Source organism: Empidonax traillii, unplaced genomic scaffold, assembly GCF_003031625.1.
Source record: "Empidonax traillii isolate 1590-97213 ecotype Southwest subspecies unplaced genomic scaffold, ASM303162v1 scaffold68:size1967880, whole genome shotgun sequence".
NCBI lineage: Eukaryota > Metazoa > Chordata > Aves > Passeriformes > Tyrannidae > Empidonax > Empidonax traillii.
The window spans coordinates 1,388,994-1,416,992 of NW_020955261.1; the positions used below are offsets into that span (position 1 = coordinate 1,388,994).

General features: G+C 38.1%; 1 protein-coding gene across 1 annotated transcript; it reads left to right on the forward strand.

Moving 5' to 3' along the window:
* On the forward strand, positions 1–27,482 carry TM9SF2 (transmembrane 9 superfamily member 2). The gene is made up of 17 exons (XM_027880364.1): positions 1–279; positions 4,948–5,015; positions 6,189–6,282; positions 6,940–7,067; positions 11,775–11,904; positions 13,274–13,398; positions 14,261–14,372; positions 15,494–15,573; positions 15,669–15,777; positions 15,901–16,033; positions 16,268–16,387; positions 18,707–18,764; positions 19,394–19,553; positions 20,716–20,867; positions 21,896–22,007; positions 22,238–22,409; positions 26,321–27,482. Exons 1-17 carry the CDS (start codon positions 148–150, stop codon positions 26,386–26,388), a joined length of 1,953 nt encoding a protein of 650 aa, XP_027736165.1. The 5' UTR covers positions 1–147; the 3' UTR covers positions 26,389–27,482.
* The last annotated feature ends 517 nt before the right edge of the window (positions 27,483–27,999 follow it).

The following is a 27,999-nucleotide window of genomic DNA, read 5'->3' on the forward strand; positions in this document are numbered from 1 at the left end:
CGGGGGAAGCCGGAAGCGGCGCGGCCGCGTCAGGGCGGGCGGGCGCGCGCGGGGGGGGGGGGAGAGAGAGAGAGGCGCGGCCCCGCTGGCGCCCAGCACCGCCGGGCTCAGCACCGCCGGGCACGGCACGGCACGGCCCGGCCCGCCATGGCCCTGCCGTCGCTCCTCCTCACCGCCGCCCTGCTCGCCGCCGCCGCCGCGCCCGCCGCCGCCTTCTACCTGCCGGGCCTGGCGCCCGTCAACTTCTGCGAGGCCGGCAAGGAGAAGCCCGAGTGCAAGGTGAGCCCGGGGGGCGCCGAGCGGAGGCCCCCGGGGCCGCCCGGGGCGCGGCGCGGCCCGGCCCGGCCCGGCCCGGGTGTTGTCCCCCTGCGTGGCGGGTTTTACCCGCAGCGTTCGCAGCCGCCCCGCGGGGCCGCCCCGGTGCTCCCGGCGGCGCCGGGGCTGCGGGGGCTCGGAGCGCGGTCCAGTTCCCGCTGTGCTCACAGGATAGTTCGGGCTGGGAGAGACCTCTGGAGATCATCCAACTCCCCCGCCCAGGCAGAGTCACCTAGAGCAGGTGACACGGGAACATGTCCAGATGGGCTTGGGATGTCTCCAGAAAGGGAGACTCCGCGACCCCCCTGGGCAGCCTCTTACAGCTCTGCTACCGTCAGTGCAAAGCAGTTCTTCCTCATGTTGAGATGGAACTTCTTGTGTTTTAGTTTATGGCCGTTGCTCATTGAAAAAGAAATTCATGAGAAAGAGGACCCGGGGGCGTGGTAGAGCGGCGGTCCTGATTCCTGGTTCAGGTCCGGCCCTGCTGGGAAGTGCCTGTGGTCCCTCCGAAGAAAGGAGGGAGCTGTCGGCTCACCCCGTGAGTTACGGCCACGTTGGGGAAGTAGAAAACTCCGGCCGTTCATCTCTCGGGCCCTTGTAGGAAAGCTGCAGCAAGTAAGGAGGGTCGTGCCGAGGATGTGTGATTCCTGGCAGGATGGAGCAGCTGGTGGCTGCGGGCAGAGTAAGCAAACCAGAGTAAGCATCCTTGCCCTTGCTCTGTCTTCTGGACGGCCAGAACCTCAAGGGTAGAGGCTTCTAGGCCCCAGAGTCTCAAGTGAAGCTTAAACTTGGTTTTGTGCCCGCAAAAGTGAGGTAAAGTTCACATAACCAAATTACTTGTTTGGTGGATGTCGGTGGGTCAGGGGTCTCTATTTAAAATAGTCTTTGCTTCTTTGGGGCACCTTTTGAAGTTTTTTGCTGCTACTGTGATGGAGATTACACCAGACTGTGTTTTAATACTTGAATGACAAAGTTCAAGACCAGTCAATTTAATGATCCATGGTCTTACTGCTGTGGAAGGTGGCTGTCTTGCACTTTCTGAGCTCTCAGCTCCTGCAATACATGGAACACTGGTCTGTGATTCTCCAGAATACAAGCTTGTTTAAACTGTATGCTTTTGGTAAATGTGCTGACTTTATTCATTTGCTATCCTGAATCAACAGAGCAGGTAATAAGCCAAAGATGTAATGAAGGTGCTTTGGTTGTAGTAGTAAAACATTCTGTGGACATTCTTTTATAGGACCACAGAAATGATGAGACCTCGGGAGGTCACATATTGCAGCCTCACACTTGAAGCACAGCTGTTGTAAACACTAGGTCTGCTCATCTTTACCTTTGTTTCAGCCAGCCTTGGAAACATCCAAGCAAGGAGCATCCATGTCCTCCCTGGGTGACCTATTATAGTGCTGCAGTACCCTCTTAAGGAATGTTTTTTCTTCAAATACAGGCTAAGCATTTCAGGCTGCAGTTTGTATTTTTTCACAACATCATCGAAAAACATTGCTATGTTTGGATTATTCCTGTCTTAAACTTGTAGAAGAAAGATTTATTTTTTTAAGTCAGGTGAACCCAAGTGCCTACTGTCTTTTGTAACCAGCCTGAGTCACATATTGGGTGACCTTTCTCAGATGTCTTTGCATTTTTATTCCTCATATAGTGTGTACAAAATGTTTGTCTCCTGAGAATTTATCATTTAATAAATGGGAATTCAGGTACTTGGGTCATGTAAATGTGCCATCAGTGGGCAGCTGAGCACCCCAACAGGTGTAATATTGTAAAAATTGGCCACCTCTTATCAATTTACATACAAAGTGAAACATAGGCATATGGAGAAGTCTAAATCACTCTTCACATCCAGTTCTCTCCGTGTAGCCTGCAAGGGAATGCAGTCTGGTGAGGAGAAACAATATGTGGTCACGTAATTGCTATATCATAATATTTATGTAAGTGACTAAAACTGAGCTTTCCTGGACAGCCGTCTTTTTTCACATGTTCTCACAGAGTTCTTGCAGTTGTCACTGTTGATTGCAATGTCAGTAATAGTAGTGAATTTTTCTCTGCCTTGAGGACTTAAATCCACATACCAGATCTCTAAATGGTATTCTTTGTCTGTTATGATCCTTGTGGATCTCCTATCCTGTGTTGATGAGAAGGTATGGGATGCTGTTAATGGAGCTTGTAAGTAGCAGCACAAGAGTGATGAGACTCATGACTTTTCTCCCTTCTTCCAAGTTGCCTGCTAATCTGCTTGGGCAAACTCAATTTGGCTACTTTTCGTGGTTTTGGTTGGGATATCCTCAGAAATGGAATGTGATTTGTGCAGGCTGAAATATTAATTCTTGCCTGAAGATTAGGAATCCTTACTCAGTTTAAAAAAAATACTGATGGCTCCAAAGGTTACTTGCTGTTGTATGGGAAACTGTTTACCAAAGATGCTAATCTGCAGGAATGCATACACTTCCAATGAAAAATTGGAGCATTCAGGTAAATCCTCTCCAATGAAAAACAGCTAATCTGAGGCCATGGTTCTGTGACCAGCTGAGGCAGTCTAATTCCCTGCTGCTGGGAGTGAGAGATTTCATTCCTGTCTTCCCCTGGGCAATGTGTTCCTGCCCTCTGCGCTGACCCAGCTGTGATTACTTGTTATGACCTTTTTTGAGCTTACTAACATGTCAGGAAAGTATCCAACATTTTACCAGTCCAGCTTTTTGCAGCACTAGGAAGTTGACGTGGCTCACAGAATTATGCCAAGTGTGCATTACCCAGAGATGAGCAGCAGGTCTGCATGGATGGCCTAGAGAGGGAGAAAGAGGAGCTGTAAGGTGTGTCTTTATTTAGTGGGTCAACCTAAGAGCTCACAGCTGCCTACCTCTCACAGAGCTGCATCCTGACTTGCACAAGAACAGCTAAGGTATATTGGTAAAATACAATACCTGACTGAAGTATTTGAGCTACACACAGAGGTGAATAATTCTATCTTTATTTTTTCTTTTGCTTTCCTCCAGAATTTCTTGGTTTGTCTAAACTTGAGTGGATTTTCATAGGGATAAAAAGCTCCCCTGTTGGTGAGAAAATAGATGACTTGCTGTTGAAAGCGAGAGGTCTTGTTCTTGAGAGCACTCATCTTCCTTTTGCTCTCCAGCTCTTGATTACATAGTAAGACAGGTCAACTTGTGTTCTGGTTTAACCCTACCTGGCAACTAAGAACTACACAGCTGCTGTTTCACTCCCCGCTGCCCCTGGTGGGATGAGGAGAATCGGGGGAAAAAAAGTAAAACTTTGTGTTTTGAAATAAGTAGAGTTAAATAATTGAAACAAAATAAAAGATACTAATAATACTAATTATAACAATATCCATAATAATAGCAATAATTAATGAAAAGGTGAAAGACAGAGAGGGAGAGGAATAAAACCCAAGAGAAACAAGTGATGCACAGCACAGTTGCTGACCACCCACTGACCGATGCCCAACCTGTCCCTGAGCAGGGATCAGTGGCTCCTGTCCAACTCCCCCCTTTTTATATAATGAGCGTGATGTTCTATGATACGGAACAGCCCTTTGGCCAGTGCAGGTCAGCTTTTCCTGGCCATTCTTCCTCCTGGCTTCTTGTGCACTTCCTTGATGGCAGAGCATGAGAAACTGCAACCTCCTTGACTACCCTGGGTAAGCACAACTAAAACATCAGTGTGTTAGCAACATTATGCTCATACTGAATCTAAAACACTGTAGCAGCTACTAGGAAGAAAATTAGCTATCCCAGCTGAAATGAGGACTTGCTGTGGTATTAAGAACTGTTCTTTAAAATTTTTGGGGTAAGTCTTTTGCTGTTTTAGCCAGTTGAAGTGGTTTACTGTGCAAGCAGGTAACTGCCAAAAACAGTGTAAGATAAACACTTAAAATGCATTGGGATTGTGGGGCTAGAGTAAGGGAAGGGATTTTGAGACTAAGAGGGAAGAGTGAAAGGCCTCTCCCTTTCCATAGCAGCAGGCTTCCCCATCTGTAATTAATGTGTATAGGCCAAAGTAGTCAGACTGAATTTCAGATTCTTCCTCAAGAGTTGGTAGAGTTACTGAAAAACTTCTATAAGAAGTTAAATCTTTGTCTTCTCTTTGGAAAGAGCTTCTGTTGAAACATAAAGTAGTGTATCAATCTGAAAAGATTGTTTAAATTCTCATAGGTCAGTTTTCAGCTGGAAAACAGATAAAATTATCTACTACATAGATAAAATTGTGGAGTACCTTAATTATAGGAAGAAGTACTGATCTTATCTGTACTTTTATTAATGTTCTTTTAAGACTTTTATTACACAAAAGTTGTGGTGATGACTAATATAGCTCTAACGTGGTACATAAAACACTGTCAACTGTGCTAACTGTATTATTTTTGTGCATGATTTCTTGCTGTCCTGTAGTTGGAGTGGTTGTTAGCCCAGAGTGGTTTTGTCACGTGGTCACTGCCTTTGTGATGGTTTTACTTCTGCTCTCAGCAGATCCAGTTCATTACACTTCCAAGATTACACGTCTCACATTTCCAGCTTTCCTTTTATCTTATTCAAACAGATCTATTTTTATATATCCATGAGAATTGAAGGAGTGCTTTAATATAACTGCTGATTGTCTCTACTCTTTCAGTCTGGAATCGAGCTGTTTGTGAACAGGCTTGACTCTGTAGAGTCTGTCCTTCCCTATGAATATACTGCGTAAGTATATTACTCTATTTATGTCGTTTTAGTTGTCAGTTATTGCAAAAAGATGGATTTAATTTATCTAAAAGTGTTATCTATGTCTTGCTACAGTCATTTGCCTCTGAGGGATGTCTATTTATTTTGTTAACTTAAGTTTGCATAAATAGAAATATCAGTGAGTGTTAATAAGGGTGTTAATTAGATAAACAGAAATTAGACTTTGAAAAAAAGTATGCTACTGAATTATTAACGTCATTACATTACTTCCTTCTTCTCTTCTTCTCTTCTTCTTCTTTGCTCTTACTTTAGAAGTAGTACATGGATTCATAGGCCTTCATGTAGGTTGAATGTACTTTGCTTGAGTGTAATTTAAGATTAAATGTGTGTGTGTATATATATATTTATATATACTATTCACTTTTCTGTATTAGTTGTCATTTTGTAGATCAAAGTATTACTGCTGTCTTTAGTAGCCTATAGCCAGATGAGTTAAAGTGGTAATGAGGTGCGAACATCCCATCAATTATCTTAATGAGGTGTTAAATGTTTTCTTGATACACGTCATAGGAGCAAACAAAATGTATCAGTGCCTGGTACAAGTATGTAAAGTTTTTGCTTCAAAGAATATTTTGACTGTTAATATTGAAGAGATTAAACACCGATTATATCTATACTTTAGTGAACACAAATATGATATACTTAAAAATAGACTGGAAAATCTTGGAGGATGTGCTATTAGATGTTTTGGTGAATAAAACTGCAACAACCTGTTTAATAGTGCTTGTTGTAAAGGAGCTGTCTGTGTATTATCACCTCGCCTGCCCGGCCCAAGACTCTGGTCTGCATGCTTTTTTCTCACAGTCATCATGAATCTCTATGTAATAAAGGTTTAAATCTTGGCTAAAATCCCTATTCAAATAGGGATTTACTGCTACTAATTACTCAAAGAAACTTTCATGCTACACTATTCTGAAATAACTTTCTGAGATTTGATTGTTTGTTCTGTTTTGTTTGGTTTATTTTTAAACCGTGAGTGTGATTTTCAACTTTGCTTTACAGTATAAGGAAGAAACTGTTGTCTAAAGGAAGGCTGTATAGTTCCTTTACCTCTGATGAAGGTGCTGATTAGGGAACAACATTTGCGGTTGAGAATATGTCATTAATTTTTGTATCTTTTCTCTAATTCAGGTTTGATTTTTGTCAAGCAGAAGGAAAGAAACGTCCTTCTGAAAACCTTGGCCAAGTATTGTTTGGAGAGAGGATAGAACCGTCTCCATACAGGGTTTGTTCTCTGACAGGGGGTGTTTGGTAACGTGTATGTTCAAATGTAACCAGAGGAGATAAGAATCTTCCAAGAACATTTTCTGAAAGACCTTCGAAATCTGAAATTCCACATAATAGAAACCTCTCAGTTTAATTGTAACTATGTGCTTTGCACCATGGAGTTGTAGGCTGAAATGGTGCAGAGGTTGTCTTTTCTCTTTGGAACTGGACAAAACCTGATTATTGCTCCTCAGCACTCCTGTTTCTTGGAACCGTGTCTGAAAATACTGGATCCATAAAATGGAAGAATTAGAAATGGTGTTAGCCAGCCTGTCTTTTCTGGTGACTGAAGCTCTCTTGTTCTCTCCTACAAGTAGTAGGAGAGAAAGTTAATCAGTTGAAGCTGTCTAGTAAATCATGGCAGAAAACTAAATATTTTAGTCAGTAACAAGATGCTCTTGATGCAGGGCTTCTACAGTGAGCACAGGAGGGGTTTATACCACACATCAATATAAAAACCTCCTATGCAGGGTTAATATACCTAGTCTTGGTAATTTGTTAGGTGTTTTTATTGTAACAGTGTTGGCAATTAAATTCATAGGGGAAATCGTTAAATACTGAAATAAGAAAAAAATTTTTACAACGTTAATGCTTATATGTCTTTCATTCTTCTTAGTTCACGTTCAACAAGAAGGAGACGTGTAAATCTGTTTGTACAAAAACATATGATACCACAAAGCCAGAAGATAAACAGAAATTAGACTTTTTGAAAAAAAGTATGCTACTGAATTATCAACATCATTGGTAAGATGGTATCAAATTTCATAGATTGGTTAGTCTAGTATGTTGGTGATAAATTAATTTAGTTTATCATTTTTTATTTGCAAGTTAATACAGATTTAACACTAGGTATTTTCACTGTGAACATATTCCCTTTCTGGTTTTGCAGGTGTTGTTTGTTGCCTTCATAAAAATACTTCCTTTACCTGGAGGATAAACACCAGGCATAATGGAAATTAATCTGTTTTCGAACACAAAGCTTTGTGCTTACTGTAAAATACTATTTCTTTGCACCTGTAAATGCAGAAATTAGTCCTGCCTTAGCTAGAGAAAAGTCTTAAGGGGCTTTTATTCTATTGCTATGTTGTCTTTGTTTTCCTTGAGAGCTTTTGCATTCCCCTTCAACTGTTGTGTCCAGGAAACAGGATCAATGATTCTGAAAGAGTTTTATGCAACGTTTGTTTGTCTTCTAGGATATGAAAGGGAAAAGAGGCCAGTGAAAATTCAATTAATGAAATCATCTTGAGGAATGCATAAACACTCGGTCCTTTCCTATTCTCTGAGTCCTTCTGTAACCATCTGAGTCACCTTGGAGCCCGCTTGGGCTCCGTTTCTGCTTGGACGTTTAGGTCCTCTTCCCATGGTCATTAAGGGTGGGGCAAGGCTGAGCGTGTGTGCTTAATCTCCTGGAGGTTTTCAGTTGGGATGTAGCCATGTGCTCTGCACCCACATTCCAAGAGCTGCGAAATGTTTACCAGCAGGATCCCTCGTGACACTGGAAATACCCAGCCATGCTGTCGGTGTTTGTTTAGTGCTTTTCGTGTTGGTATGCTCTGCTAACAGCAGCCTTCAGGTGCAGGGATAGAAGGAACAGCTTGGGCATAAGTTCCTCTGGCATGTTTTTGCAAGGAATACATAAGCATCATTAACCAGTGTTGCCCACAGGTATTCCCTGATTCCAAATATGTGCTTCCTGCTTCTCTGGAACAAGCATTTCAATCTTCATCTAATTAGATTAAAATTATCTGGATATATTAGTAAAAATGCAGGTGAAATGTTGAATGTTGCCACTGTCATTAACTTTTCTGTAATGTTACGCGCTGTTTCTTCAATTTTGTAACAGCCACCCGTGCTGGAAAGGCAGCAAGTGCATTTTCTACTGCTCTGGGGAATTGATATGGGATATCCCTCTGTGGGGATAAACTATTTGGATCAGGGGTTGGACTCGATGATCTTGGAGGTCTTTTCCAATCCAATCTATTCTATGATTCTATGGTTCTGTGGCTCACTGGTGTAAATATTTCTGGGAATCTCTTGAACTTAGTCTAGTAGGAAGTTGATAGATTAGGTCAGAAGGGTTCACAGGCAATAGCGATATTTTCAGGTAGGTGAGCAAAGAAGTAATAAAGAAACCCTGAAAGGTACGGCTACTTTTGCAGGGATTTGAAGTGTAAATGGCTAATGCTAAAATAAGTAGAGCTTCAAACATGCTGGTCTTGGTTATATTCCTGTTAAATACTGCGTATATTTATAGTATTTTCACCACTTTGAATTTTAGTGATGCATGTGGATCTGGCTTAAAGCCTCAACTGTAAAAGTTTGTGTATGTCTTGGTTTATAAATTAAAAATATTTTCCCAAAGCTGTGATATTTGAAAGAAATTAATCTTTTTAGGAAAACCCATAGCTTAAGCTGATAGAAACTGAAACAGAACTTTGTAAAACTAACCACACGGAAAATTCTTCAGACTGTTTGGGTTTTTTCCCCCATAGATTACATTGTTTTAGAGATATAGGTAGTGTATTTAAGTAGTATTTTTAGCCAGTATAGGTAACTTGATATGACTGTTGAGATTTAAGTAAGATATAGTTCTGTTTTTCAGTGTGAAAGCTTCCCTTGAAATTTAGGGTATTTCTTGTATTCTTAGTCTTTTTAATGGCATTTGTACTATTTTTTTTTTTTTTGCTAGGCCCACTGCCCTAAAATTTTAGAACCAGGGACATGAAAAATCCCTGTTTATTGCTGTTACTCCTCCTTAGCCATAGCTTCACAAAGTGGCAGTGGCTGGATTTTGTGAATAATGATGCATGCTCCAGGAGTATGGTACAGAGGTATGTTGAACAGGGATCAACAAGGTAGCATAAGCGAGGATTTAATAGAGGTTTATTATCCAGCTTCAATTTATCATGAAATTCCTGGGGAACACAGATGGTGCTAAGTACTTTTAAGGTTTTAAAAGCCACTTAATAAGATTAGGAATTGACAGACTGAATTGGACTCAACAGCTATGCTGATATCTTGGCTGACAATGTTCATCACCAGATGTTCTTGAGAGACGTATAAGAGCACTGTTGAATAGCATATTTGCTCCACATGTATAATCTCTTCAAGTCATTTTAAATTTGAAGATTAACTGTGAAAAATGATTTGCTGCTTAAACTATCAATTTGTTCCAGCATTGCTGCTTGAAGGCAGCTCAGTATGTCTGCTGCAGAAGATGCAAGGGAAAGCCTTTTACCCCAGCCACATTTACTTGCAGTATATTAATGTTTTACCTGGTTTTGATTGTGCGATTAAAATACTAACAGAAGCAAGAGTTCTCTCTAGCATATATTATGCAAGTAAAATTTCAAATATACAATCATAGAATTGTTTAGGTTGGAAAAGACCTTTAAGATCATTGAGCCCAGCTGTGTGGTGCATTGACCCTTGCAGTTTTTTTCCCCTTTCTTAAATCTGTTTCCCAGAGGTGCTCCCACTCAGCCTTGGCCAGTGGCAGGTCCGTCCTGGAGCTGGCTGGCACTGACTCTGTCAGACATGGGGAAAGCTTTGGGCAGCTTCTCACTGAAACCTACCTCTGCATCCCCCTGCCAACTAAAATTTTGCCACACAAACCCACTACAAACATTAACCTAATACTGCCAAGTACACCACTAAACCATGTCCCAGAGTACCACATCTGTATGTCTTTTAAATACTTCCACAGTTGATGACTCCAGCACTTCCCTGGGCAGCCTGTTCCAATGCCTGACCACCCTTTCAGTGAAGAAATTTTTCCTAATATCCAATGTAACCTCCCATGGCACAACTTGAGGCAATTTCCTCTTGTTCTGTCTCTTGAGAGACCAACCCTGCCTCAAAGATCCTTTCAGACAGTTGTATAGAGGTATAAGGTCTCCCCTGAGTCTTCTTTTCTCTAGGCTAAACACCCCCAGTTCTCTCAGCTGCTCCTCCTAAGCTCCAAACCCTTCACCAGCTCCGTTGCCCTTCTCTGGGTATCCTCCAGCACCTCAATGACTTTCATGTGGTGAGGGGCCAGAATTGGACACAGGATTCAAGGTGTGGCCTCACCGGTGCCAAGTACAGGGGAAGAATTACTGCCTTAGTCCTGCTGGCCACACTATTTCTGATACAGGGCTAGGATGCCATTGGCCTTTGTGGCCACCTGGGCACACTGCTGTTTTATGTTCAGCCGCTGTCAAAGGACCCCCAGGTCCTTTCCCACCAGGCTGCTCTCCAGCCACTCTGCCCCCAGCCCGTAGGACTGCCTGGAGTTGCTGTGACCCAGGTGCAGGACCCAAGCACTTGGCCTTGTGGAACCTCATACAGTATGGTCCAAATGTAATCAATCTGCATCTGGAATGGCTCCTAATTAGCACCTTAATTGTACCCTGTAGTAGCACGATAAAGTTAGGAACTGGTTGGTACTGCCACTGTTTGTGGCTGTGATAGTCTTTGGAATCTCCTGAGAATCTGGAAACTCTGTTTTTGTAGAGCATCTTCACTTTTTTTATTGTGTCAGTATAAGCCAAAAACAGTGCTACTTACTTCTGCTGGGTAGCTGATGGTAGGGATGATGGAGATCTCTCTCTGTTATGTGAACAAAGGCAGCAGGTACCACTCTTTACCTGCATCTCTTGAGGCGCTTTAAAAAGTAGTGCTACTTTAGAGACTGTTCCAATGTGCAACAGACTAAATAGTTCTTTGTTTATGTTGTCTACAGTCATAATTCCTGTGTTTAATTAGGTATTCAGACATATCAAGGTATTATGAGGTAGCTGTTAACATTAAAAGCCTAGTGGTTATAATGATGAGTGGTTGTAAAGATGTTCAGTAGCATGGTAAGTTTTACAAAAGAATCCGTGGTGTTAATTGTTGGTGGCTTACAATTTTTTGCTCATGCAAACCAACTGGTTAAAATATTCCTTACTCTTGAGTACCTACAACTGAGGTTAATGGTCAGGAATTTACTTGAATAGCAAAAGAAAAAAAAGTTTAGGAGTGCCATGAAAAGTGTATTTTGCAATGGAAGAGCAGTGAGGAAGCTGGAGAATGAATAATATGTGATGTACGCTTTTTTTTTTAATTTGGTGTTTTGTCTTGAAATAAATTTTAGCTGGTTTAGTAATGATTTTGGACGTTTTTTAATGACAAAATAATGAAATATTAGATTGTTGTGACATTGGAGTGGGTGAGTTTTCTGCCTGGGCTATTTCTGTAAGGGGACTTCAGAAAAAAGTCCGGTGAACAGAGCTATATGCTTGTAACTCATTTGGAAATTGGATTGGCAATCAGTGGAATTCCGTGGGTTAAGATGTGAAAGAAGTATTATTCTTGGAGTTAACTTACCAATAATGAATGCTAGCAAAGTTTAATTAATGTTAGTCTGGTGTTGTTTCCATTACACCGTGTATTTTGAAAAATTGTCAAATGTCACTCTGCCATTTACAGGATTGTGGACAACATGCCTGTGACCTGGTGTTATGATGTGGAAGATGGCCAGAGGTTCTGCAATCCTGGTTTTCCTATTGGCTGTTACATTACAGACGATGGCCGTCCAAAAGATGCCTGTGTTATTAACGTATGTTTATGCAATTATATATTTTTTAATATTCCCTTTTTACTTATTTAAAGACTAGCATTTCTCCTAGGTATGTTTCTGTGGTAAGTCCTTGCTATCTCAAGAACCCATGTGGCCCAAAACCACGTGTTTTGGTATCTCTGCAAGTAAAGGTGAAGGAAGGCACATTATCTTCATTACCAAAGAAGTTAAATTTGAAGGTTTGGACTTTACATATTTATGGGATAGAACTGTTTTCATGGTATTAGGTTTGCATAGGTATGTTTGTAACTGTGCAGAAATTAATACTTTTTGAAGGATTGCTTCCCTAAAACTGGGGACTAATGGAAGAAGGCATAATGTAAGATTTCTGCATTATCAAAATTCTGCTGTGGTACAGCTATTGGTTTAAGTGGTGGAGGTCGAGATAAATGCACTGAAAGCAAGGGATAAGAATGCAATAGAAAGTCCAGGAGGTCTTTAGATTATTTGAGACCTCCTCCATGGAGAGGTCACTGAGAACTTGGAATAGGGTTTGTTTTTTTCAGAATGGTTGATTTTACTTAACAGATCTTAGCAAAGACAACAGTTTTTGCAATTTCCAGTTTTGTTTCCTTGCTTCCATAATAAATTGGTTTCAGGGGCCTATATGAATGGATGAATTTATGATCGAATATGTAATCTGTCGATATCCTTTTAAACTTATTTAAATACTTGCTTTTAATATAAAGAAAATAAGCTTTGAAGAGGTAACTGAAGGACTGTAGAAGAACATTTATAAAACTCTTCTTATAATTAGGGTGGAAAGGTTGGGGATAGAACCCTTAAGAGGTACTAATTGAGCTTCAGTAGATATAGCTGTGTTAAGTCACAGGTCATGATTTAACAACCTCTTTAAATGACTAAATTCGAAGGCAATGTTTCCCTTCACCTGAGGTTTGTATTCAGCATTCCCGGCTGCTGCATGCAGTTCATCCCTGTGCATTTTTGGTTTCAAATGTCAAGGTGGTTCTGTCACAAAGAGCATTTATTTGCATTTTATTTGTTGTTTGTCTTGGAAGATTCTGTTTAAGTTGCCACAGTTATCTATTCAGTTTGCTAGTTAAATAAAATAGGACATCATCAGTTCCAGAAATATATTTTATAAATACCTGAAGTTCATTTTTCTACTTTTCAAGTGTAGTAGACTGTTCTTAGCATTAACTTTTCTAGCTTGTCTTTTTAATGCAAGGATGCACTTTACTGTCTTTGTATTCACAGAACCTCACATTCATACTGTAGGAGAACTTGACAGAAAACTGTATGCAGTCTGTGTTATGTAAGCTTCTGCCTAAGGCTTTTAGATGTCTTTATCTTTTTGATTGTTTAATATCATCTTTTATCATTGCAGTCAGAATTCCATGATAAAGATACCTTTTATATTTTCAACCATGTTGACATAAAAATATACTACCATGTTGTGGAAAATGAAGCTCTAGGAGCAAGACTAGTTGCTGCTAAACTTGAACCAAAAAGGTTAGTATTTGGAAGTAATTTCTCATCAAAAAGTGATCCATCCCAGGATACTTGCTTTGATCTGGGGACCTCCTGCTAGTCAGAAATTTTTTCAGATATGTGACCTGTAGATTAGATGTAATGTAGTGTAGGACACTCTAATGTGATTTTGTTCTGAATTCAGTGGATCTTGGTGAACTGTTTCCTTTTTGGGTCAAGAAAAGATAAAATAAAACCTGGAAGTATTGGTGGGATGTGGGGTGTGTGTAGTGCAGGTAGAACTCTCATTTCCCAACTGGAGGACATTATGTCTTGTATCGGATACTCCACCAGTGCCTGATGGAAGCATAATTGGAGTGCAGCGTTTCATGTCTTCAGCAAACAGGATTTGAGTAGAATGATTTCACAGATACACTCATCACTTTTTCTGGTGTCTTATGTGGCTTTTGCAAAATTGATGTCTTTTATTATTTCATAGCTTGTTGTTTTTCTTTTCATGGTATAACTGAACTTGTTGCATTGTTGGTTCAATTGAAAGTATTTTTTTCTGACAGAAGCTAGTAATTCTGGTGTTGTAACTTTTTGAGTGTTTTGGAGTTCTTAGCAGTGCTCAGACCTGTTTCATTTTTGGCATGCTGCTTTAGAGACTGTGCTCTCTACATTTTTCAATTTAGAGGAGACAACTCTTGTTTAAAAAGTTAAAGTTTCAAAAAGTCCTGAGATTATGATACCTTCCTTATGAGTTCTGAAATTTATGAGGCATTAAGAACAATTTCTATATTTACGGGAAGAATGCTTGATATGCTTTTGTAAGATGAATGAATTCTTTCTTAAGAGTGTTGTCAGTGAAACAGCTTTCATTTTGTGTGTTTTCTTCCTGCAGTTACAAGCACACTAATCCAGACAACCCCGATTGCTCAGGACTACCTATGGATATAAGTAATAAGGCTAGTGGAGAAGTAAAAATTGCTTATACATACTCAGTTTCTTTTCAGGTGAGTACTAAGATTTCTCTGGTATTTACCTCTTAAAATCATGCACTAATACTCTGAATTATAAAGATGGACAACTAAAATTCGCTCAAAATAGTAAATTTGTAGTTTTAAAACTTTATTTGAACTGGAATGTCAGAGGGGGCTTGGGATTTAACCACACACTTTACAGTTTTGCGTGCCACCACACACAGATTGAATGTGAAAGGTGGTTTTTAAAAGAATCACATTTCTGTGTTTACCTAGTTTTTCTGGTAGATTATTTTTCAGTCCAGACTCACGAGTCTGAAAAACTGTGGGTTTCATCAAATTACTCTTGTATGTAGGTTGAAGCTGATTATTTTCTGCTCTGACTTTTCTGGAAAGCGCGCTTGGAGAAATTACTGAAATAACATTCTGTTAGGAAGACACCCAGCCAATCTTATTACTTGGTAGTAGTGTTTGTGGTTTGCTTAATAGCAATCTTCAGGTTCATCAGCACTGTCCATTCCTCTTTCCATATTTACTCTACAAAATAAAACAAAGAAATCCTCTTTTTGAAGTGTGTCTGATTGATGGATGAAATGCCTGAAGGAGTAATTTGTTTTCCCTCTACAAATAGTGTAAGTTCTGTAGTATCGTCTCCCCATCTGTCTCGCAGTAAAAGCTGTTTGTAACTGGATTGATAGTTGGTACTGAAATGAGGCTGTATGAAAGCAAAGGATAATTTGGACAAACCAATATCTAGAGAGTGAAGCGTTATGCTGGAGACTGTATAGCATAGCTTAGTTTCTCAATGTGTGGACTTAATGTATGATAAAAGTGCACATTCTTTTATTATTCTGGTGGTCATTTGAATTCCAGGTGAACTCATGTAATTCTGGAAGGGAGGAAGCAGAATTAAATTAAATTGATAGGCCTTTATGTCTTAAGAAGATAGGTGCTCAAATTCAGAAAGTATTTTGGTTTTGATTCTATGGTCAAATCTTATGTTTGTTATAGGTAGTTATTACTAAACTATTTTAGGCATGGAGCACTGAATTCAATTAGTCACAAGATTTAAGATTGCTTTGCATGAACATCAGCTTGTAAATGTACAAGTCGGATACCGAGTGTATCTGAAGCTCATGTGTTTACTCTTTCAGGAAGAAAAAAGTATCAGGTGGGCATCAAGATGGGATTATATCTTGGAATCCATGCCTCACACTCACATCCAGTGGTTTAGGTGAGAAGAAATTTTGCCTTCAAGTGTGCTGTACTGAAGTGTTTACATTGCAGTTTGAATTATGATTTTCCTTTTTTTTTTTTTTTTTAATTCAGTATTATGAATTCCTTGGTGATTGTCCTCTTTCTGTCTGGAATGGTAGCTATGATTATGTTGAGGACACTGCATAAAGACATTGCAAGATACAATCAGATGGATTCCACTGTAAGTCAAAAATGTACCTCCTAAAATTTATTCGGAACCTAATTTTTCCAGCTAAATGTATAGCTGTAACAAGCTATCTAAATGGCAATCTACTGTATTAAAATAGGTGTATTTCTTTTACAGGAAGATGCGCAAGAAGAATTTGGCTGGAAACTGGTTCATGGGGATATTTTCAGGCCCCCGAGAAAAGGAATGCTGTTGTCTGTTTTTCTAGGCTCTGGCACACAGATCTTAATAATGACTTTTGTTACCCTGTGTAAGTAATCAAGTGGGGAGGAGTTAGTTGAATACAGGTGATTTTTTCACTGCTAGTTGTGTGCTACTAGTAAGAATAGCAGTATAGTTTTTTCTAGAAATTTCCTAGAAGTCATTAAAAACACCTGAGCTGCTATAGTAGACATGCAACTTAGTATACACAGATTTTAAGATAACTGATGTACTAGTTTTAAGTTATAGGCACTTTCTATAGGTGTGCATCTCTATTTCACAGTTTTTGCCTGCCTGGGATTTTTGTCACCTGCCAACAGGGGAGCTCTAATGACCTGTGCTGTAGTTTTGTGGGTACTACTTGGAACTCCAGCTGGTTATGTTGCTGCCAGATTCTACAAATGTGAGTAAAAGTTACCGAAAATGACAAGGCTTAAGTTCATTAAAGTAAATTATCATCACAGAACTGATTTTTATTTTGCAGCACTGTTTGTAGTTTCCCTTAGGGCCAATTGGGGCAATGTACTTACTGTAATAACAGAAAACACATATAGAACATTATCACAGTTACACTCGTTTGGATGTAAGCATGACCAAAGCCCCTGAATTGCTCTTGCTACTATGTGTTTGTAAAATTGGGAATCAAATTTCATTTTACTAGTACTAAGCTCATTATGTCAGACAACTTTGTACTTCTGTTTCCTGTAGTTGGGGGGATTCTTTTGACAAAGATAAATGTGTTCATGGCATATCATCCTTAGGTATTTATTTCTGTAAGCATTTGTTTACTCTTGCCATATGGAAAGGTTGATTATGAAAAAGCATTTTGATAGTAGCAAGTTTTAGACAGATCAATTTTTCATTGCTTTCTTCTATTGTCTGCATTTAGTTTTAGCCATCAGTGTTGCTTGGTAACGCACACCCCCACCTCAGTCATGAACCTCAGTTCTTGCATGCCTGTGACTGTCACCTCTTTTTAGCTAGTTCCTAGGTCTGCGGGAGAATAGTGCTTATCAGACTGTGGCAGGAAGGAGGATTATTAGGTGTTCTGTAGTTGTAGAATCAGCCCAAAAGTGTTTAGGCCTCTGACAGGGGGGCCTGAAGTATCAGCAGGTAGTTGATACTGCTTTCCTTCACGAGTCCCAGCTATTGTTTCAAGAACTGTCTGCCAACCTCAAAAGGTTGACTCCTGTACCCTCTGGTTTGTTTTGAGGTGGAGCATGGCATTCTGCATGTAGCTTGTTTTAATTATGCAAATCAAGCTAAAAGACTCTTTGACTGAGAGAGGTGAATCTTTTGGACTTCTGAACATACACGGCTAGAGAAGGAGTTTATTTCTGAACTTCAGCCTGGCAGTAGGCATTGGAGTTGTTTCTTCAAACCATTTTGTAATTTTCATATGGAGAGAGCCAGTGGAAAAAGTGGGTTTGTATCTTGTAGGGAGTTTTTCCACAGTGGTGGTGATGTGATAACAAACTACTCCTCTTCCTAATCTCCAAGCCAGTTAGACTTAAACAGAAGGAGATTTTAGTATGAAGAGCATAAATGAGGGCAGAATTATTCTTTATATCGTGCTATGTGTTTTGAAGGATATTTTGAAGTGTACTGATGGTACATTGAATCCTGTTTCTTTGGTGGAGATCTGACTATTAAGGATTGTGTTTCTTATTATACTTACTGGGAATCACTTAGCTTATATTTGAATGTTGTGTTTAACTTCTAAGACAGTGAGTGACTGATCCAGTGATGTTTTTGTTATAACATAAGGTAGTTCATACCCTGTATAGACCATGCAAGCATGAATGTTTTTCTTTATAGTATACAAATAAAGTAACGTGAGACAAACTAAAACACAACTGAAATGGATATCCAGTTTTAAAAGTTGGGGTTTTTTTTTCAACATTGCATTCAAAAAAAGGAAACCTGAGTTGAAATGAAATGGTTAATCTTAATAACTGCTGCCATGTTCTACAAAGTTTTTATGAAGAAATAGAAACTTAATTAAAATCACTCTAACCATAATCGCTTCTGACTCTTGAAATAAAGAAGCATGTCATTATGGCAGTGCTCATATGAAATTATCAGCTTCACTGAATTCCAGCAGGATATTTTCATTTGAAAGTATACTGACTAGAATTTTTATCAGCACAGTGCAAATTCATAAAGATTTTCTTAATAAAGCTATCTTTGGTCTTTTGGTATCACCACTGCTTAGTGCTGTTAAGACTCAAGAGAACATCACTGCTCCTGTAAGCATGTTAGTCCTGAGTCTCTTGTAAGATTCACAGGCAAGAATTATTTCAAGAAAATTGTTAAGCTTGCTTTTCACATATTTCTGAATCTTTTCCTACTGAAACCTGCAGTCAAATGCTAGAAAGCTTAAACTTCTTAATCACTCCAGGTTTAAGATGTTTTTTTAAAGACTTAAAAGTACTCCAAATCTACTTCCTTCTTTTAGCAGATAAACTGGTCAGAGACTCAAGTTTTAGTTGGATACCTTTCCTGACTTTGGTCTGAGACTTTGCTTTGAAGCTCTGTGGCTAAGCAATATGATAAGGAAATTTAGTTTTATTACTGAAGATTTAGTCTACTGTTTTAAATTTGGGCATGATAGGACGTTATTTGAGTATTTGCAAGCTAAGTATAACAGGTAAATGGACTGGAAAATTAATAGTTGTGAGCCTAATGCATATTTTGATATCTGTCAAATGTTTTAATACAGCATTTGGAGGTGAGAAATGGAAAACAAATGTCCTGCTGACATCATTTCTTTGTCCTGGGTAAGTTGAGAAATACCACCATGATTAACAGAATTAAATTGCGTCTCTGACATGCATAGCTAATTTTTTAAGTTTCAGCCCTACACGTAAATCTTATTACATTGTCCCTTTATTCTGAAAGTTACAAGAGTATCACAGTGCTTTTGACAAAGATGAATATGTTCATGACATATCATCCTTAGGTATTTATCTCTGTAAGCATTTGTTTACTCTTGCCATATGAAAAGGTTGATTAAGAAAAACGCATTTTTAGACAGACCGGTATTTCATTGCTTTCTTCTATTATCTGGGCTGTTTCTCTCACCACGCTGTAGTTGGTCTTATATAGTGTCATATACTGTGTAGCCACTCTGATAAATTTTTCTACTTAATCACAGCAAGCAGTTGTACCCTTAAGTCTAGTTAAGACAAGCATATATTTGAAATACCTTAATTGGATCGTCAGCTCCTGCTGGAGCTCAGTCCCACTAGATTAACAAAGAATTTCTTGTTTGACCTCTTTGTTTTGATATTTTGTGTGTCATTTGGTTTTAACAAAGATTTACATTGAAATCTTAAAACAGTGCTACTCTTTTGTTAACATTATAAAATGTTAAGGAGCATTTCTGTGCTCTCTGTGTATTTTTCAGAATTGTATTTGCGGATTTTTTTATCATGAACCTCATTCTCTGGGGAGAAGGCTCTTCAGCAGCTATTCCATTTGGTACTTTGGTTGCTATTTTGGCACTCTGGTTTTGCATATCTGTACCGCTGACATTTATTGGTGCCTACTTCGGTTTTAAGAAAAACGTAAGTGTTCCTGAGAAGTTGTTTTGTAAGTGTATACACATATATACACACATAATTATTTTTCACTGTATAGGCTATGACCCCTAAGCTAGTTGCATTGTTGACTTTGGTTCTGTTCAGTTACTTTAGATCTGTTAAATATCTGATCTTGGAATTCCAAGGCTTTGATATTCAGTTGGTTGTTGGGGGTGATACTTCTTTGCAATAGTTGGAGTATTGTATTTTTTTTGAGTGACTGCTACAGGTAAATCAGTGATTTTAATTTTATTTTTCATTTAATTTTTATTTTAATTGGCATCTTTTTCATTACTGGAAAAATTAGTTGACCCAGCAAACAAAAGGGAAAACAACATAGGCGTTTGTGGTTTTCCTCACGTATTTTTTGTTCCTGTTTGCCCACTACACTGAGGATATTTTCTGATAAAATTGCTAGAGTTCTCCTGTGAATTATCCTATTATCATATTTTTCTTAACCAGAACTCAGGGGTTTTTTTCTGATAACCATCTTGAAATTCCAGCAAGTCCCCCTGCATTGTACAGGGGCATTTCCTTTAAGAAAGGATGATTTGATAAACTAATAGTCAGCATGGTAGGTGCCACAAAAACATGAAAATCAAATCAGAAAGCAAGTACCTAGTTGGTATCTATTGATGCTCTTGATGTAATCTTTATGAAAGGGGAAAGATGGAAAAGTATGCATTTATCTGCCTTTAAATTTTTTCTTCCACCATGCATGAATCTTAAAGTAGGATTTAATTGCCAGGTTGAATCCTCTGCATTTGTAAGCTTATCCTGATGTGATTCTTGAAGTATATCCTGAAAAACAATATGCAGAGGTTTTTAGAAGGGGAAAGCAGGAGTCTGCACCACCACCTCCGCCAGCTGAAAAGTGATAAATCAGCTCAGATCTGATGATAAATCAGCTCTGTAACAGATAATAGATATAATAAAAGGCAAAATCCAGAATATCTGTCTCTAGATTTTCAATAATAGCTGAAAGCAAATGTAGAGCTGATAGTGAAAGCAAATGTAGTGGTAACTGGGTATACACATGTTCAAAGCAAAGAGCAGACTTTTGTCACCACTCATTTTAAAATGAAAGCAAAAAAGGTAGTGCTGTAATTTGGCATTTTATTTATTTAGTTATTTCTTTTGTTGAAAGGCTATTGAACACCCTGTTCGCACAAATCAAATTCCTCGTCAGATTCCTGAGCAGTCGTTCTATACAAAGCCGTTACCTGGTATTGTCATGGGAGGGATTCTTCCTTTCGGATGTATCTTTATACAGTTGTTCTTTATTCTCAACAGTATTTGGTAAGTTAACCACAACCTGTTTGAGTTTTCTCTGTCACAAAAAGTGGTAATTTCTTTGTGTAAGCTTTTCTTCAAGATGCTTCGCCTGATTTTTGGTGATGCAGGGTTGCCATAATATTGGTTCAGTAACATTTTGAATGTTAACATCTTTTTAATATTTTGTGGGTTTGAAGATACTCAGTGCCTGTTTTGCTTGTTTTGGTATGTAGAGAGGTGGCTTGTCAATTGACAGCTGACCTACAATATTCAGATAGCTCATTTTGTCATGCTACTCCTCTGACTTCACATGGAAGTGTTTCTGAAGCTGACATACGGCATGTAACTTAAAAGTAGTAAGAATATTAGAATTGACTTTTGAGGGTGGGTTTTTTTGTAGTTGTTGTTAGCCTAGAAAAGTATGTATACTTTTAGGAGAAAAAAAGATAAATATAGAACAAATCCTTGTGAAATCATTATAAAGGAAACAAGAGTAATTATTTTAAAAAATAATGCACTAAAGACTAGTCCAGTATAAGTGAATTTTGATGTGAGCTCATGGCACACTGACAAACTAATCTACTGTGAGGAATCTGTCTTCCTTCTGGCACAATTTAGTTACTGGATCTTGTTAAACTGTTTCTGAACCTTGAATAGGTGCCTCTACCCAACACAGACAGCTACAGCATTTGACATTTGTTATTTTGCAGCTCTGCCCCTTTGATTGAAATGTGAGGTGAAATCCAAGTTCTGCTGAAGTCAGTGGAAGAGGTCAAACTGACTTCACTGGAACTATAGTTTCACCATTATGTAATTTGTTTCCTAAAATCCCAACCAGGAGCATACTTTGGGATTGCTTTCTTACTGTTGTCAGGCTGAGCTGCCAGGACATTTTTTCTTTAGTTAGAAAATAAATTAGTCAATTGTATGGCCACACAGCTGACAATACTTCAGTAGGAAGGGAAATACTTCATGTGAAGTTGTTATTATTGCATATGAAGAGATAGTATTACCACAGTGGCCATTTTAATTTTTTTAACTCCCTTTTATAGGTCCCACCAGATGTATTACATGTTTGGTTTCCTGTTTCTGGTATTCATTATTTTGGTTATTACATGTTCTGAGGCTACAATATTGCTCTGCTACTTCCATCTATGTGCAGAGGTAAGAAATGCTCTTCGGTATTCAAACTTGATACTGTTTTAAGAATGCTTAAAAAAAATGTTAACACTTTTCTCATTGAAAATAAGTATTCCAGTATTCAGTATGAACAACATGAACAACCTCACCTTTGGATAAAGTTATATAGAAAAAGTAGCTCTGCATTGAGTAGTAGAGTCAGTGTCTTAGAAGTGCACTATTACTAATACTTCTTTTTTCCTCACTCCTTCTAGGACTATCACTGGCAGTGGCGTTCATTTCTCACTAGTGGTTTCACTGCAGTTTATTTCCTAATATATGCAATACACTATTTTTTTTCTAAACTGCAAATCACAGGAACTGCTAGCACCATTTTGTATTTTGGTTATACCATGATTATGGTTTTGATCTTCTTCCTTTTCACGGGTAAGTACTGAACCTTAATTTTAAATTTTGAGTCTACCTTTAGTTTTGCACAGTAGAATCCTTGGCAAACTTACCTTTGGTTTTTTCCAGATAGTTGTGTAGCATATTGCAACTCTGATTCACAAATTTTAGTGAAAGAGATTAAGTGAGGACGAGGCAAAACTACTGTTAATTTGAGGTGTGGCCAATAATTAGGTCTTCATATATGTTATAAATACTTCTCCAGATTTCATTCTTATGTGAGTCACATGACAAACTCATTTTTTTAAATGAGTTGTCTTTGGAGAAGCACACTGCAAATCACACACAATCAAGTATAAAGTTACAGTGTCAAGATAAAAATTGCAACCTTTGTGGAATAGGAGGAAGGAAAAGAGAGGAGTAAAAATTGATAGAGAATGTACTTCCTTTTTTTTTTTTTTTTTTTTTAATTTGCTCTCTTCCAGAATTTATTTACCTTCTTTCCCAGTTGCATTGAAGTGACATGGGAAGCAGACAGAATTTCTCTGGCATTTTTTGTATCAGTCTCCTCAAAACCCTTGTAATCTCTATTGTGAGCTTTTGGAAAAACACCTGTCTTGGGTGCTGCATTTCAATTTCCTCTTCAGTAAGTGAGATGAGGCCTCAAAATCACACGTTGTCATCTTCAGTAGTAAGAAGCAATCTTTAGTCAGACACATATATCCCTTGGTTAGGGTGGAAAAATGGCAGTGAAAATGCAGAAAGTCTCTGCTGAAACTGATGCAACCGCCTCCTCAAAAAATCTTAAGAATTCTACTGGAGCAAAATACAATCTGTCCTTGTATACTTTACTCTATAGAGCAGTATTTTTAAAACTATTTTGAATCAATCAACGGTTTAAATAATTTCAAGCTTTACAAGTTTATGATAACATTTAATGATTCTGAAGGCTTTGATGCATATTTATGTATACACACTATATTCTGAGGCTTCCTAGAATACAAGTGGCTTGCCATCAGAGCTTTTAGTACAGATCTCACTGTAACTATTAAGTAGAATTTTCATTTCCACTTAGCACAGGAGAGCAAAAATGGTCTAATGAAAAAAGAACTGACATTTGAGAATGGAGTTCATTTTAAGTGTAACTGTATATTTGTCAAAGACATTGCCAGTTCAGCTAAGGAAACATTGAAGCTGTTTGTGCACCATGACAATGCAGATGATGATGAACAGGAGCAGTGGCCTGCAAGGATTTGCTTGGGTCATTGCCTGTTAAAAGGAAGGAATGGGGCTTAGGTACATTATATAATCTCATAATGAAATGAAATGAAAACTGATCAAACTGTGTTCCAGAAGTGGTTAGTTTTATTTTCCATCCTTTACTTTTAAAGTCAGAGATTCTGCATCCCTTGCTCACTTGGTTTTCCTTGTCACACTGCTTTTCTCTGAACCTTTATTTCTGCTCTGGGTTTACTGATAGTCTCATTGAACTAAAGAATCACAGAATGCATGGTTGTTCAACTAGAAATGAATGTGTAGTGCTGTATGTAGATCGATTTTTAAATGCAGTACAAACTTTCAAAGTAGCGTGAAAAATAATTAGGCCTTACATAAGTGTAAGGTCAATTAATTTAGTTTCACTAGTTTCATTGAACATCACACAGATGTTCAGCATGTCTGCTTTTAATAGTAGTTTTGCCCCAAACCAGGACTGTGTTAGTCTTTCTCCCTTGTTCCCTGGGTTTACTTTGGATGCATGTAGTAATTCTGGAGTGCACGCGTTCAGGGGAATTTACAGTAATTTTCTGTGCACAGATTTGATTGAGCTGCCTTTCTGCAATTCAGGTACCCATATAATTTTCATCTTTTGCCCTTATTCTTTCATGTCATGCAAGTCACATGACATTGTCTAGAGGCATTAAAATGTACCTGGTGCATCCCCCTTTTCCTTTGCTCATGTGTTCACTTTCTGGTGACAAAGTGGCTGTGCAGTGCCTGCCAGCAGATTCAGGGAGTCATTTTTAGGGTATGCATGCAAAGAAGAGGTGGTTTATTCTCAGCCCCCTTAGATGCTTTCTGTGGCAGTCACTTCTTTGTGACTGGGACAGCGGAGATGTGAGTTGTGCTGTGCAATTTGAACTCTACGCTTTCAGAGTTTGTATACTCTTGGTTTTTTAAATTTTCAGTTTCTATATTGAAATCAGGGAAGAATACATATGAAGTTAACCAAATGGTTAGAACGTTGAAATGTCATATACTTAATGATTTTTTTTTTTGTCTACTTCCCCCAAGATTAAATTGTCTTATCATTTAAGGGCATAATCATATTCCTTAAATTTAAGAATAAATTTGTCTGTTTAGGTTGATAAGGACTCAAAAGCAGGTATGTTCAGTTCTCTGAGATTTACTGAAGTGCTCTGAGATAAGGTTTTACTGAAGAAGTTAAGAGATGGGGTAAAGAGGGAATTCTCCAGTTTCTTAAACAAAAAAGAATATTAGCAGCCCACGGGCAACTGACTTTTTCCATGTCAAGACGATAAAGAAGCTAAAAGGAAAAAATCATAATTGTTGTATCAAAACTATTCTGCTGCTGCTTACTCATCTGTTAAAAATCGTCAGTATCAGGAAGGGTTTTGACAGTGCCCTGCTGCTATGTAACACATGCTTCAGGCACTTGCATCCATACTGCATTCCAGGTCATTGATCAGACTCAGCAGGCAAAATACCGGGAGCTACATGACAAATCTTTGATTCACAGCTGGGACCACAACTACGTATCATAGTAAATGAGTCAGTTAAACATCAGTAGTTTAGGAAGCGTAAAGGGAAAAAGAAAATTACCATGATATCATTCATGGTTCCTTTCAAGGTTTTATAGCGTGTGAGTTACCACACAGATTTTGTTGTGCCTCTTACCGGATCTAAAATGAAGGCGACTTTTTCCTTTAAAGATCTTCCTTGGCCCTTGCGTAAGTTGAGGCTGTGATTTTAGAAGAGGTACTCAGGCAAAAATCAGATAATCTTCAGGGCTTTTTTCCTGTCCTAGTTTTTGTGGGAAATTAAGGTTCCCGTAACAGGTGTTCAGAGCTGCTATTTAGTCCAATATCATTCTGATTGAGGCTGAATTTTGAAGTAATCCAGTTAGATTGACAACGCCGAACTGTATGAACTATTTCGCATCCAAAATAATATTTTTATTAAAAGCTTCTGTTGGTGGAAGAGAGAATGGATAAAGCTGTTTTTATTCTGCTGAGTTATCAGGGAAATGGTTTTCATCCTTAAGGTTCAGTTCAAACTTGTGTATACCTTTTGATTGCCTTAAATATTTCAGAAGTGTTTATTGTTGAGGTACATAACACATGTTTTCAGTAGGAACTACAAGTTGTGTAGTAACTGCGCTGTGGTTTGAAATTTCTGTTATCTTGATCTTTGTAGAAATAAAGGTAGTGCTCTAATTTTCCAAGACCTTAAATTATAACTAAGAAATGGGAACTCCCTTTGCTGTCAGTTTAATTGGTTTATTAAGTCTAATAATATTCTGACAGCTGAGTGTGTGTGACTAGTCACTGAAGAAGGGTGAAATGGAGCCACGTGAAGGGGTCGGACTGCAGCATACTGAAACAACAAAGAATGAATATGTAGTAAGATAAATAACACAGGAACATCTTAAAACAAGAATCTTCCACGTGATCAGTGATCGTAAATTTATTGAGATACTTTATAGAGTAGTTGATGCTTGTAAAGACCAGGTACTGTCTGTAACTTTCCATTATCTGATCTGATTAATATAAAGACTATAGATAGTAGATCACATATACCTATGTCCTGATTCATGGAGTACAAGTAGAAATGGGTGTCTCTTGTGTCAGTGTTTCTAACATGTAATTTTTTATCCTTTTTTTTTTTTTTTTTTTTTTTTTTTTTTTTTTTTTTTTTTTTTTTTTTTTTAGGGACAATTGGATTCTTTGCATGCTTTTGGTTTGTAACCAAAATATACAGCGTAGTGAAAGTCGACTGAAGAAACCAATGTAAAGAATAACACAGAAGAGGTTTCATCTTCATTAACGTAACTTAAAGACCTGGTCTTGCTGATGAACTTGAGCTTTATCAGAAGTATTGGCTTCCTGTTCTTTGAGAATAATACTGAGTATGCACCTACTTTTACACTAACACGTTTGTATTGTGACTTAACAACCTGTTTTCATTCAAATCTTAATGAAGATCAGAGTTACAGTATTTATGCGTTTGTAAATACAATTATACTTTAAAAGAAATGTTAAATTCTAATGGCAGAGTAGAAATGGCTGTATTACACAACTTTATGATACTTCTGATCAAAGTACAACTGTAAATAGGTTTTTCTAGCTTGGTAGGTGGGATGAATTATTTTTCTTTGAGGGAAATGAGAACTTTTTATTATGCTAACTTTGAAGGATGACTCTTAAGAAGTGTTGCTTTTAGGCTGGATGTGATTTTTATTTTTTACTGGTATTACATCCATAAATATTCTGACTTTTGTGACTTAATTAGTTTTGGTGTTCTTGGCCTTTTAAACTATGTGCCTCTTGAGTCCTTGAATTTATAAATTCATAATCTAATAAAAATTGTAAAAATGTCTTCAGTGGCTTATTACATAAGTTCATTAAAATATGTAAATACAGGTATATTGAAGATAGATGCTTAAAGATTGCATAGAGTATTTTATGGCATTTTCTATGGTCTAATATATATTGACACACCCTTAGATCTGCAAGAAATGTTATTTGTGCTACATGGCTATAACATGGAAATGTGATTGTGGTGCATGAGAACTAAATTATACACACATTTAACGAAACCACTTTGCAGCATTAATCCAGTCCTTAACCTAGAAACGTTTCCAGAGTTGCTATGGAATTGTCAGTATGTTGAGAAGATCTTGCTGTGCATGAGTCAGCATTCTCTGCTGATCTTGCTTTTAGGTCTCAATGATGCATATTCTACAGGGCAACTATTGCTGATTGTACTTAATGTAGGTTAAAAAATAAAAGAAAATTACTATTTTTGCCTTATATTAAGAGACTAATGTCGATTTTGGATGACTGGCATTAAACCTATATTTGCTTTTTTTTTTTTGGAAATGGAGTATTTTGTTCAAACCGTGTTCGGTAGTTTTAGGCTCGTAATGCAGTTTGGCTTTTGGCATGTTTTCATGAGCCTGGTAAAATTTTACTTAAAATTAAACTTCATATACCAGTTGTCATTCATAAGGTTTGGGGGGGTTATTCTTACCAGTTTACTTTTCTAAAGAACTTTAACCTGGGCACTCATGCTCTGCCTGTCCCCAGCCACAGCTCTTTTCAGATGTCATGAACAGGTTTTTTCTTGTGTTCCTCCCAACATGCAGTCACTAGGAAATGCTGATTTTAGATAAATCTTGCATGTTCTATGTTGAAAACAGGAAAAGGGGGAATGTGGTAAGGCTTTGGTTTTTACCCATTGAATAAACTGCAGTATGACTCAATTCATATTTTTTAAAACTTGTAAAATTGAATATTCTTCTTATCCCTGGTTTTGTGATCACCTTCTATATATATATAGTCACTGCCCAAAATCTTCAGTAGTTAATACACAAATGGGAATACTTAGT